At 36.2% G+C, this 13,850-nt stretch overlaps 1 protein-coding gene across 1 annotated transcript in view; it reads left to right on the top strand.

Annotated features, from left to right (window-relative positions):
- Window positions 1–13,374, top strand: part of LOC113805989 (uro-adherence factor A) — a 17,976-nt gene extending 4,602 nt beyond the window's left edge. Inside the window, exons 5-13 of the mRNA XM_027357076.2 lie at window positions 1–77; window positions 1,237–1,328; window positions 2,543–2,728; window positions 3,291–3,357; window positions 4,795–4,920; window positions 5,645–5,780; window positions 5,904–6,076; window positions 8,073–8,211; window positions 8,842–13,374. The exon at window positions 1–77 is cut by the window's left edge and continues 122 nt beyond it. Of these exons, the coding sequence (XP_027212877.2) occupies window positions 1–77; window positions 1,237–1,328; window positions 2,543–2,728; window positions 3,291–3,357; window positions 4,795–4,920; window positions 5,645–5,780; window positions 5,904–6,076; window positions 8,073–8,211; window positions 8,842–13,231 (5,386 nt within the window). The 3' untranslated portion in view covers window positions 13,232–13,374. The remainder of the gene's footprint in view (window positions 78–1,236; window positions 1,329–2,542; window positions 2,729–3,290; window positions 3,358–4,794; window positions 4,921–5,644; window positions 5,781–5,903; window positions 6,077–8,072; window positions 8,212–8,841) is intronic.
- Window positions 13,375–13,850: the final 476 nt, after the last annotated feature.

Genomic DNA, 13,850 nt, shown 5'->3' with positions numbered 1-13,850 from the left:
TTGCACTTACGCCAATCAAGACTCCTCTACAGTGCAAGATAAAAGTGCAGCCATTTCAGAAGATTTTTCAGATGAAGGTGATTCATTATTTCTTCCTTCCTTCCTTCCGTAAAGCCTTAATTCCCTCTTTCCTTCCTTTTCTTCCTTCCTTTCCTAATTCCTTCTTCTTTTGTAATTTGTTTTGACCCATTAACATTTGTTACATAAACAGTCCGCTGTGGTTATGCTTTGCTAATTTTGTTTATGTTCACTGCTTGACAAGCACTCAGTCACGCAGTTACTTGTTAGTCTTACATGATCTTACCTTGTTACCACATTCCTTGAATAGATATATATATATATTATTATCAATAATGTAAAAAGTCAGTTAAAGAATAGTCAATCAGGTTGAATTTTGAAGGTGTAGGCCAGTGGTTTCATTTGTTGCTTGTAGAATTACCTCTAACTGAAACGTTAGTTAATAGTTCAGTGCTAATAGATTTCCAGTATGCTTAATATTTGGAGATTACCACATTTTAGGAAGCTAAGTGTAAATCATTGTGTTATTATCTCAAAATGAGAGGTTTCAGGTACTTGATATCAGTTATCCATAAGTCAAATAATATCAGTGAAGTATTGAGTAGGCACAATGCAAATAGAGTTAATGAATATACTGGAGATATATAGTGTGATATATATATTTTACATAATGTGTAGTATAGTTAATAGAATATGTTAGTGCAATAGATGTTTGGAAAAATGATATTAAGCATCAAATATTTACATTTAACAAGATATTTATCAAAAAGACTTAGGATATGTATTTTACTTGTACTCTTTGATAAGGAGGGTATATAAGTAAACTATTCTTCTGTTGTAGTTTTTTAAGATATATGCAAAAGTACTTTACTTAAGGGTAATAGAATATTAATAGTTAATGAAGACAGTAGAAGCCAGTTCTGTAGAAAAAGACCAATCATTTTAATTTTTATGAAGTGCCTTTTGTACTTTATCTTCCCGGCTGCCAGTTGATTGATGTCAAATATCCAGTTTTTGGTGAAGTGCTGTTTATTCTCTTTTAATACTAAATTCACAGAATATGATTTCCACTTTATTAACTTATCACAAATTTCACAGAATAAGATTTCCACTTCTGAACTATCTAAAATCCACATCCAGATACCAGTTCTTTTCTTCTAACTTAGACACTTTCTTTGTATGGTAGTTTTTCATTAAGATTTTATATTTAACTTGCAGAGAATGAAGAGGGAAGCAAAGACACCAACAAAAGATTGGTTACCGAAGCACATTCAGCACTGAGGAGAGCTTTATGTAATCTTGCCGAGCCAGTAAGTATATTTTGGAAGGAATTTGATTTACTTGCTATATGCATTAGTTCTGTTGTGGTAGCGCATATTCAAAGTTAGATAAAAGTTCTATGGCTATGATTTTTAACGCATTTTGTAGATAAGCTTATTGTTGTAAATCAGATACATATCATATCCAGGATGGAATTGAAGGCCTTAAATTTATCAAAGCAAACATTTCACAGATATTCAGCAAATATATGGTTGGTGTCCTTCTTTTGGAGAGTGACTTCCAGGTTAAAGCGTGTTGAGACCTTGTATTATATTTCGTACCTGATCTCGGTGTTATGAAATATTAAATTTGAAAGGAGGTGGTGTGTGTGTGTGTGTGTGTGTGTGTGTGTGTGTGTGTGTGTGTGTGTGTGTGTGTGTGTGTGTGTGTGTGTGTGTGTGTGTGTGTGTGTGTGTGTGTGTGTGTGTGTGTGTGTGTGTGTGTGTGTGTGTGTGTGCATGTGCATGTGCATGTGTGTACAACCATAAAAAAGGCATTAGAATATGTATATATGTAGTAAAAAGACAACAGTCAGCTGAAAGTTAGAGAAAAAGAAAGAGAGTGTAAGTGTGTGTGTGTGTGTGTGTGTGTGTGTGATTTTTTTTTTCCTCATTAGAAGATTCATGTATGCTCAGGTCACAGTCCTTTGGCGGATGAAAAGGTCAGTTTCAGAGTTCTTTGTTTTTGACCTTATAACCACTTTTTTAGATTGGTATTTTGACCTTTAGAGAGGTCTAGTCACAGTATTTGCTCTGTTTATAGACTGAAAATTATAGTTTGTTTAATAAGAATATATTTTTTCCTGGCTCATTTGGTAGGTTGCGCGTAACATTGGCACCTAACAGCTTATATTTTGATATCATTAAAAATTATATTAGAAATGTGAAGGATTACCCTCACTTTAGTTGCTTTTGCCTAAAAGTTTCACCATACAAATGATGCCACGAGCATCAGAGAAAAACAAGCTCTGTCTGATGGGCCGACAACACGGGAATGATCATGATGAGATGCCACCTGCTACTTGGTCCACAACAGCCATGGCATGTACGTGCATGTCACCTGGTTGGAAGGGGTTGAAATACCTACAAAACTGTGGGAAGTTGGAGCAGTCAGCGGTATACTTAACTCTAGCATTTTGTTGTATGTTCACTGCACAAATAACCATTAGCTTTATGAATCTCAACCTCCTTTTTCTCTTTCTCAGGTAGAGTGGATCATAGTACCTTACTTGGACTTGGAGAATGAACTGCGTGGTCCGGAGTCGGCACTCTCCGTACTTCAGGATTATGTCAGCAAGAACCTTCAACATTTACCAGCTCAACACTTAGTTTATAATTTTCTAAGAACTTTTGTGCCTAACAGTGATGAGACTCAGATGTCTGCACTGAAGGTATGTTTTATTGGATGTTTGCAGTTTAATTTTGCATAAACAGTACAAAGTTTCCAGTTGTCTGTTATTTGTCTGTCTCCATACATTCTTCTTCTTTTGCCATTTTAGGGTTTATTTTTATAAGACAGCATCTTAAAACTAAAGTTATTTAACCCATTCGTTCCGGGTGTCACATATATGAGACACCGGAAATAATAAACATTGCCGGGCGTCCCGCCAGTGTGACGCTGTATCGGGGCTGCGCTCCGACACAGCAGCGGCGCGTGGCCGGGCGGGCGAACAGACTCCGGGGAAGCTCCGACTGCCGAATTTTGTAGCCGCCCGGATTTTTTTATTTTGGCTACAAAATGTACCCGGCGTGAGTGGTTTAATTGCATGATAGGATAAAGAAGGTATACTCTCTCTCGCTCTCTCCTTCTCCCTTTCCTTCTTTCCCTCTTTTCCTCTTTCCCTTGATCCCATCCTACCTCTCTATCTATCTATTTACCTATCTGTCTTTCTATCTATCCGTCATTCTTTCTCCCTATCTGCCAATTAATTTTCTTTCTTTCTTTTTTTACAGGAGATAACCAGAGTTTGCCCAGAACACCCTCTTGCGTTGGAATACGTGAATAGACTTCTGGTCGAAGGTAATTACGCTTAAATGTTTTGTTAAACCATTGTACTCGCAGCAGCTTAGGTATTTGGCACATCATTAGCACCCTGCAGATTCTTTTTTTTTTTCTTTCTTTCTTTCTTTCTTTCTTTTTTCTTTTTTCTTTTTTGTTATACATTATAGGTTTTTATTGAAGGTTTGGAATCTTTGCGTTGTTATATGTAATTTTGTTTGGTTATTTGTAAGTAGTTTTAAGGATATTACCCTCGTCTTTTGAGTGGCTGAGACCCCCTTTTTTGGTTGCTGTTGTTAGTATGTGAAACAACCCTTTTTTTCTTTTCTATTCTTTTTTTTTCTTTCTTTCTTTCTTTTTGAACTTTAGATATTGTTGAAAGTGTGGTTCTTGAGATGTATTTTTTTCCTTTTTTGGTTATTTCTCTTTATTTTTATTTTTTATTTTTTTTCTTTCTTTATTTTTTTTTTTTTTTTTTCATAGAACATTTAAATTGGACTTATGAACACAGTGCCAATTAGAAAGATACATAGGTGCTGATATTGAGTAGATAGTCTCCGTACATAATGCAAATTTAAAAAGAGGAAGATTTATGATTGTGACTTTAGGTTTTAGATTACGTCTTGGAAAATCATGAAGGGAATGACTATTTCTGAGTAATTTAAGGCGGCATTGGGAGCGAAATCAATTATTAAAAGAAATGTTGGATATTTTCTAATTGCATTGTGTCATACATTTGTGTATCTTTTGATACTTTACATCCTTCTCTCTCTCTCTCTCTCTCTCTCTCTCTCTCTCTCTCTCTCTCTCTCTCTCTCTCTCTCTCTCTCTCTCTCTCTCTCTCTCTCTCTCTCTCTCTCTTTCCCTTCCTCCATCCTCTCTGTCTCTCCTCTCTCTCTCTCCTCTCTCTCTCTCCTCTCGCTCTCTCCTCTCTCTCTCTCCTCTCTCCTCTCTCTCTCTCCTCTCTCTCTCTCCTCTCTCTCTCTCCTCTCTCTCTCTCCTCTCTCTCTCTCCTCTCTCTCTTTCTCTCTCTCTCCTCTCTCTCTTTCTCTCTCTCTCCTCTCTCTCTTTCTCTCTCTCTCCTCTCTCTCTCTCTCTCTCTCTCTCTCTCTCTATCTCTCTTTCTCTCTCTCTCTCTCTCTCTCTCTCTCTCTCTCTCTCTCTCTCTCTCTCTCTCTCTCTCTCTCTCTCTCTCTCTCTCTCTCTCTCTCTCTCTCTTTCTCTCTTTCTCTCTTTCTCTCTTTCTCTCTTTCTCTCTCTTTCTCTCTTTCTCTCTTCTCTCTCTCTCTCTCTCTCTCTCTCTCTCTCTCTCTCTCTCTCTCTCTCTCTCTCTCTCTCTCTCTCTCTCTCTCCTTCTCTCTTTGCCTCTCTCTTTTTCTCTCACTTTCCCTCTCCTTGTGTGTGACATGAAACAAACAATTTGCCATACTAAGTCATACCTCGCACACAATTTTTCAGCTTGTGATGAACAAGTATGGAAGCGAACGGAAACAGCCGTTGATAGTGATGAGATAGAGAGCAAGGTGTCTGAGAATGAGAGCAGTGATGCAGAAACAGAATCACAAAGTTGTGGCTTGAAATCAGGTAAATATCTCTTATCATTATTATTATTATTATTATTAATTTTGTTGTTGTTGTTGTTGCTATTATTTATAGTATTACTCTTATTATCATCATCATCATCATCATAATCGGCACCATCATTAGGGTAGGAAATTCACAATGGCAACTCAAATTGCCACAATGCCCACAGATTTGGGGGATTTTTATGGCATTTTTATGACATTATTGTGTTGTGGTTAATGTTTATGTGTATCATTTTGTCTTTTTTTTTTCAACGCATGAGTCAGTGTTTAACCCTTACTGTAGCTGGCTTCTCAAGCACTTAGTCACCAGGGAGTCAATTATTAGGCCTGTGTGACCTCACCTGATTTTCCCTTGAGTTTTCAAGTTGTTTTCTTTCTTTCTTTCTTTTCTTTTTGTAATGCTGTTTAATATCAGTACAGTTATTCTTATTACTGACATTATGATTATTTTAAAGTTATTAAGAATACTAATAGCAATAAAAAATAAGAATAAATCATTCTGAAAATCAAGGAAAAGGATAAACAGATGAGATGGGACTAGTAATCGACTCCTTGGTGACTGAAGTACTTAGGGATCCATCTATCTGTAGGCATAATTGGTAAACTAGAATCACAGTGGACATAGCATGTACATATGTGCCATGGCTGGTATTAATGGGTTAAGATTCTTTTTTTTTTCTCAGATTCATTACAGTTTGTGTATAATTTTCTTTCTCTTGCAGATATACAAGTGGAATCACTGGTAAGGGCTCTGAACCTTTTGACAAACTTGCTTGAGTACAAAGAGTGGCGGTGGAAACTGCAACCATGGCAGACTCTCACACACCTTCTACGTAAATTTTATTCATCCTGGATAAGGTTTGTTTTGTGTTATGCAAAACTGTTTTGGGTTGAAAATTTTAGGATCTGCATATATATTATAATGCTAAAAAGGAATTTTAGAAATAACTTGCTTACCTCTCTTTTCCCTTGAACTTGCAGATGCTGGAAGTGTCAATATTGCCGTAAAAGTCGAAAATCAGTGAGACAAGTTTCTAAAAGAGTAACACCTTTGTGGAAATATTATGTTTGGGTGACTGTTCCCGTCTCCCTTCACCCAGAAAAAGCACAGGTCATCTTTCACCATGTGTATTCTGCCCATGTATTTTGTTACAGTAAGTAAATATTATATATTGGTTTGTTTAGACATTTGATAAGAATGCATGCTAATATTCCTTTAAATTAGAATGAGAGGTTATTTCTCAGAGATTTTAGAATATATAGATAATCAGCTTTCAGTTTTACTTGATTTAATGACTAAAGGAAAGAGGGAGATGAAATGGATTTTTATTAATATGTAGTATTCTGTTACAATGATTAAAATGTCATGATATTGCAAGAATGCTCATACAATTTAAAGGCCTACAGTATATATATCTCATATGAATATCTTATACACTAAGTAGGCTAAGTATAAGACTTTAACTTTTCTGTGTAAGAATTTTCCCTTTCTCTTTGATGGACTCTTAGGCCCGTACTTTTAAAACCTTTCGCCAGGGCTGGCGAAAGGTTTCGCCGGGCGATCCGGAATTTCGTACTTTTAAAATCATGCCTGGCGAACGTTCGCCAGGGCTGGCGAAAGATCATATTGGAACAGCCTGGCGAAGAGAGCTATTTGAATACCATTTTCATGCTTTCAAATTATAAATTAGTAACATATTTGTGTATGATAGGATGTAGGAATCACATTGAAATTATAAAATATCTTAAAATCATAATTTGTTATGAAATAACGTATATACGTATATTTTTCAAGACCTTCGATGTTCCAGTCGAGAGCTCAAGACATCAACTGTATTCCTACCCTCCTACCCCAACCCCCCACCCCCGAGATGACTTATTTAGATTTAGGTTGTTGTTATTTTGGTTGTAAGGATAATGTTCTTTTCACAAATATTACCAGAAGTGTTTTTTATGGCGGCATGTTTACTTTTGGCTATAGAAATATAGCTGTAGTGCTCCATCGCCCTATAATGAGGTGTCTTTAATGATACCCTTGTAGGCCTACAGTTCAATATCTTACATCAGTTAGGAATAGTAAAATAGTAATTTTTAAACTCTTGTTAAAGTATAAAGTTATTTTTTGTATAAAAGTATAAGGTTGATATAGTATAGTATAAAGTACTTTTAAAATCTTTCGCCAATGCTGGCGTTCACCTTACTTTTAAACTAAGGCAGGTGTTCGCCAGGCCTGGCGAACGAAAGGGATCGCCAGGCGCTAACATCTTTGATTCCTGATAAATCTAGCGCTTCGGCGAATGAAAAAATAACGCGAGAAAAAGCAAAAGGTTTTAAAAGTACGGGCCATAAAGTAAACCTTGTTATAGTATGAAGTGCAGTATAGCATAAACTATAAAGTTAATTTTGTTATAGTATAAAGATATTTTCAACTTCTTTGTTATAGCATAAAGTTAAATTTTAACTCCTTTGTTATAATATAAAGTGAGACTATTGCGGAAACAACATTTTCGTCTTCTCTCGAGGTTAATAATTAAGTTTAGGTTATGTTATGTGCACTGCAGATGTAAACAAATTTGCGCTAGATTTAGCGGGAATGCAAGATGTTAGCGCCTGGCGAACGTTGGGTTTAAAAGTAAGGCCTCCCTCACTCAAAGGTTCGCCTGGCGAAGCTTCGCCAGGTGAACGCCAGCACTGGCGAAGGTTTTAAAAGTACGGGCCTAAGGATTAATATTTTTAAATAAAAATGTAAATAACCCTCTTTAGAGACAAATAAGTTTATGTAGAATATACATATATAAGCCCAACAGTTTTATTCCTCTTATACAATGACTTGTCTTTGGATTGACTAATTAAACTTTCTGAATACATGCAAAGTTGAAGACATTTTCTACCAAATCAATGTTCAAAGAAAAAAAAGTTCTGTGTAAGTGAAATAATGATGATAATAAGAATAAGAATAAATTAAACAATCAAATTCCTTATGAAAAAGTTATTGTAATATCTGATTATATAGTGAGTTGATAAAGTTTTGTTTGCTACAGTACCACAGAGCATTCGTTAAATCATTTTCTTCTACATTGTTTTAGTGAAATTAGTCTAATTCTAAGGATGAATATTTGTTTTCTTTTTTCTTTTTTCTTTTTTTTCCAGATCAAATTTATGTTCTTGATGCCATAGCAACTCTCAAGAAAGCCAACTACAAAGTGTTATCTAAAGAATTGAAGGAGTCATTATATCAACAAAAACCTTATTTAGATAAGTTCTTGGCTTACAGTCTGAAGAAATCAGAGTAAGTACCAGTTTTGCTCACTTAACTTTACATTCATTGTGTGTTTCTAAGTTTGCCATAGCAAGTCAAGCCCAAATGCAGGTTGGCAAAGACATGCACCATTCATGTTAAGTAAGCTCTTTGAGTTGTACCCCCTAAACAGACCACTTCTTTGGCTCTGTGTGTGGCTGCTCTTTAGCTACGGCCTCCACAGATGTGAGGTGTAACTCCAAGGCTTGGTCGAATTCAGCAGGAGGAAAGCCCATCAACATTGGGCTAAAGACCACCTTAAAAGATGAGATTTGGACCTAGCTTTTCCAGAAGTTACAATTATATAGAGTAATTGTAGTTTCTGTTTCTCCATTTGTTTCTGCATTTTTGCTACAAGCTATTTTTTTTTGGGGGGGGGGGGACATATGATTTCTTAGTTAGGGTTCTAACTTAAGATATTCCCAGTGACATTTTGTAGTTCATTATGGTGATAAGTAAAATATAGTCTAAAATGAATGGTCTTTTTTCTTCTTCTTTTTGTAAAAGGGATTTCTTTTCATGTATCTTTTAATCAATAGCATTAACTTTGTTTCGTAAATACACATACACACTGCATACACACATACAGACATGGATAGTTATACATGCATTCTTTTGAAGATTTCAGACATCTCTTGGCAGTGTGGAGGTCAGCTCTCCAACAAAAACGGAAGAAAAAGAAGTGGAGGTCAGCTCTCCAGCGAAAACGGGAGAAAAGGAAGCCAGCACACGGAAGAGAAAGGCCAAGAAGAAAGCATTATATGATGTGCAACTTTCTGAAGATAAACTGCAACCCACAGTAAAGACAGGTAAAGACAATAAGAAGAGTCAACAGAAAGGACACTCCAGGGAACCTGCAGAACTCAGTGGTGTGAAGGAGAAAAAATCTACCATTGCCAGCAAAGTAACACCTCTCACTACTCCACTTACAAGGAATACGAAGCCTATTCGTAATCGTAAGCTATCCTTAGATGAAGAAGAAAGAGAAACTAGTTTCTTGAGCTCTGACATCTCATTTCACGAAGATTTTCTTTTAACCAGTACTCAGGTAAGACCTGGAAATAAACAGATATTAGATAATTCACTTGGAGAAAGTCCTGCATTGCAACCAACCCTTAAGGAGAGAGACATGTTACGGGGGAAGGAGAAAAATAAACTGAAGTTGTTAAAGGCAAAAGAGAAACACAGAACTGTAGAAGAAAAACAGAAGGACTTTGATATAAGTAGTGAAGATCCTGATGATTGTGTTAAGGAAGAAAGGTCTGATTTGAATAATGACACTGCAGTTTCTAAGTTGAATTGTTCTTCTGCTGAGGAGTATGTTACTGTCAATGAAGTCACTGAAGAAGCAACAAATATAACTTGTAATTCTAATGCAAAAAACGCAACTACATTTAAGAGGAAAAGTATCAGTTCCTCACTGAACACAACATATACTTTAGAAAGTTCCATGACAAGTATGGCTAGTAAAAGTGAATTCAGTTTGCAAGTAAAAACCCCACGTAGAAATAAGAAAAGTTCTACAGATGTATCCAGTACTAACATTGTTGAAGAGACACAGGAAAAGACAGCAGAGTGTTCAAGTTCAGAGCCTGAGGATCACTTACCTTGTGGTCAAAGGCCAAGAGAGAACAGGTCCAGCGGATACAAAGGTGGGAGTTCCGAAGGACAGAATGAAAGTCCTCTGGTCAATGAAGGAAATGATAGTGTATATTTTTGTTATACTGCCCTCCCAACACACATTAACCCTGATGAATTTGTGATGGACAGCCAGACTGCTTCTGAGCAAAACAACTGTCTTGTTGAGGAAACTTTAACTGAAACAAACAGCAATCCACTTGATATCTGTGAAGGGAAATGCGTAATTCAAGAAACCCAAAGCCAAGAAACATACTCCCATTCTCTTGTAGGATCAACATCAGAGGTAACAGATGTAACTAATGCAAACGGGTGGGGCCTAAGTGCTGGAAAGAATTATTTTAAAGTGGAATGTGAGGATACTGGCACACAAGATAGTGAAGACAGTGTCCCTTTCTCCCTGACTCAGGGACAGCAGGAACCCATGCCTTTCAGCCAAAATGCCCAAGAGCTTGTTTCCTCAGCAGATGTTACAGATACCACAGACTTCACATTTTGTAAAACTGAACTAAAATCGCCATTTTCAGAAAAAGAATATAAAGACTTTGAGGTACAGTATGAGGATATTGAACAAGAGCCGGCCTCTCCAAGTACATTAGAAGTAGGTAATCCTGTAAAACAAGAATCTGTTACAGTTGGCAATCCTACATCTATTGTTCAGGGTGCTGTAGTCGAGTTTAGTGACATTGACAATGACAAGTTTGCGTCTCCTAAATGTGCTGTGCAGGAAATTATTCATTCAAATTGTCTTGATACACCCACAGCAGTGTCTTCTCATGAGGAAACTAGTGACAGTGAAGAAGCAATAGGGCCAAGTCAAGAATTAGTTGTAACTAGTCCACCAAATTTTAAAAGCTTTAATAAATCAAGTCGAAGTTGTGGCAGTGCATCAGGTGGCAGTTTTGTGTCTAATACAAGTGGTGAAAGTGAGCAAGAGCAGACATCTCTTAGTATATATAGTTCACTAACAGCTCTGCAAGACTATTCAGGCACTTGTGCACAATCAGAACAAATGTGCAAAAAAAATAAAGAAAAGGAGACTTTAGAGGTACTACCATTAAATGCATCAAAAGGCTCAATACAGGAAGAAATGGAATATGCATCACTGGCTTGCAAGGAGAATAAGGGAAGCGGTCATGGTAAAGGATTGAGTGATATGCATCCTTCGCTGACCCAAAAACAAAGAGAGAATGTTACAGTTCATAATATGAGCACTGTATCTAACATCACATTGGTGGCCAACAATAAAGAACATGAAATACTAGATGCTATATGTGAAAGACCTGCAAAAAGTGAACAGCTTTCAGATGCATCATTTGTCACTGCAGAATCTGCAGGAGACAGATTGTCCAGTGAATCTCTTCTGAGTGTTGATGCAAATGAAGATTCTGAATCACCGGGATGGAAGAAGACCAGCATACAGAGTTCCAATACTTCCAAATTACGGAAAGATATTAGTAATTCAGATCTGTTACCAGAAAATTCCTCTGTGGCAGGAACCACAGCAGTTCTGGACATAAGTGAGCAGAATGCCAAGAAAAATAAAGATAAAGACAAAACCACAGAAAATGGTGATGCATCTACAACAGTTGTTGCACACAAAAATCAAAGGATGGACTCGGTGACAAGTGAGGTAGGAAATACAGATGTTGATTCATTTGCAACAGCTCTCGATGAAAGTCAGAAAGGTAATCATGGTAAGCAAAGGAAAAAAGCTGGTGCATTGGAAGGTTTGAAAGATGCAGATAGTGAGTTAGTTATAAAAGGTGTAGAAATATTCAAATCTAAAAAGAAGAAAAAGGAAAAGAAAGCAGAAATCACAATATCACCATCAGTGCAGGTAGATGACATTCCAAATTCAGATGGAGTTGATGGTAGTGCGTATGAAACATCAAAGAAAAGCAAACAAAGAAAGGAAAAAAAGAGGAAAGAAAGGTCAGTAGATAAAGACAGTGAAAAGACAGAGGAAACAAACTTGGTGTCCCACAGCTCCAAATCAAAGAACAAACATAAAAGTGACATAAGAGAGACTGAGAATGAAGAAACCTGTGATCAGTATTGGATAGATTTATGTAGTGACCTTCCTTTCCCAGACCTTGGAAATGAGAATGGTGTCCTTGTTTCAGAGACCAGTTCTTCAAAGTCAAAGTCCCATAGCAAAAAAACAAAAAATGCATCCTCAAAGGCTTCTATACTGAAGTGCTCGTTAATAGATTCTGAACTGGAAATTCCTGATCTTGACAGTCTGGTATCTAAAGAATCTGTCAAGGAAAGAATAGATGGGAGTAAGAGCTCTAAGAAGAAGAAAAAGGAACAGAAAGAAAGGGATGACTCAGAGGATCAAAAGAATAGAAAAAAGTTCCCTGAAATTGAAGAAGAAACCAGGGAAATTAAAAGTCTAGATGTCTCTGAAGACCAAGAAAAGAAAAGATCCAAAAAGAAGAAACTTCAAATGCATCCTGTTCAAGAAATGCCTGAGGTTGATGATCTTGATATTGTAGTTGATAAAAAACACAAATCCACCAACAATATGGGACAAAAAGTTGATGATGGCTTGTCGCTTCCCATAAAACGAGAAAAGAAAAAGCACAAAAAGGAAAAAGATAACTTCATTACATGTGATCTGTTACCCTTCCCTGATATTGAAATTGAAGGGTGCTCCATCTCGAGAGCAGAAAATGAGACATGTATTATTAAATCTGAGGAAGGAATTGTCTCACAGAAAAAGAAAAGAAAAAATAAAGATATTGACAGCAATTTACTTAACACAAAGAGTAAAAAGAAAAAGTCAAAACATCAAGTAGGGGACATGTCTTTGGAAACAAGTACCAACAAAGACATTAAAATGTGTAATGGAAATGCAACTGTCATAGCAACACTAGATGTTCCTCAGGTAAATGGTCACCATGACTGCTCAGACTTGGTCAAAAAGAAAAAAAACAAAAAGAATAAATCTAAAGCAACAGTAAATGAATTGCCGACAGGTGTTGATGGCGAAAGTGTTTTAGACCTTGAAAATGAAAATGATGAACATGCAAAAAGGGACACAGAAAAGAAAAACAAAAAAAGACAGAGAGAGGATGTTACAAGTGAGAATAAAGGAAAAAGCAATCCGGAAAACACCAAGAAAACGGAACATTATACACCAGCAGAAAATGGAGGTGAAAGTCCGAAGAAAAGAATGAAAAGAGATAAGGACGCATCTCTCAGTAAAAAGGAAGAGCAGAAAGAAAGTACTTCCAAAAATAAAGTCCAGGGGGAAGTGAGAAAAACGAACAATAAAAAAGGTTATATGACCCCACCATGGAACAAACCTGTGAAACTACATGCCAAATTCCACAGACTTTATACTGAAAATGATGATCTTTTATAAAATGTCTTCCTGCTTTTTCTTGCTCTCCCTCTTCCTCCATTTCTTCATTCTTCTCCTTCAACAAGTGATTTATGTGATACTTAGATTTTACATGTTACCAGATGACCTTATAATGTATAGAGATGATTACCCCTACATGCCTGTTAACATGTTATTAAGCATTTGTCAGTATGTAGAATTGTACCTCATTTCAAGTGATTGTTGAATTGATGATAACTATTTAGAAGTTTTAAAATAATTTCATAATTTTTTCTGTATTGTTGTTGTTAGTCAATCAAGTGTATATTTAAGTTTAGTAAGAGTGTTATTCTCTAAGTAAACATGCATTCCTTTATTAGACTGACTGTAATCAACCTTTAAGTTATTTATCAAGAATCAACAATGAAAAGTAGGTTTCTGTTCAATAAAGATTTTAAAATAAAGTATAATTTTCTTTTTATTTTCCAAAAACATTCTTAAATTCTATTTTATCTTAGCATTATTAATATTATTTTTGTATTGGGAGGATTTAAGACAGATAGGCAGACAGACAGACAGATAGGTAGATAGACAGACTGAGACAGATGAAGAGAGATAAAGGGGGGGGGGGATAATATATTGTATTTATAAATACAGATAT

The sequence above is a fragment of the Penaeus vannamei genome, chromosome 2 (genome assembly GCF_042767895.1).
Source record: "Penaeus vannamei isolate JL-2024 chromosome 2, ASM4276789v1, whole genome shotgun sequence".
In the NCBI taxonomy this organism is placed as follows: Eukaryota; Metazoa; Arthropoda; class Malacostraca; order Decapoda; family Penaeidae; genus Penaeus; species Penaeus vannamei.
The sequence above is the reverse complement of the archived record's forward strand: the minus strand, read 5'-3'. Positions and strand labels throughout refer to the sequence as shown.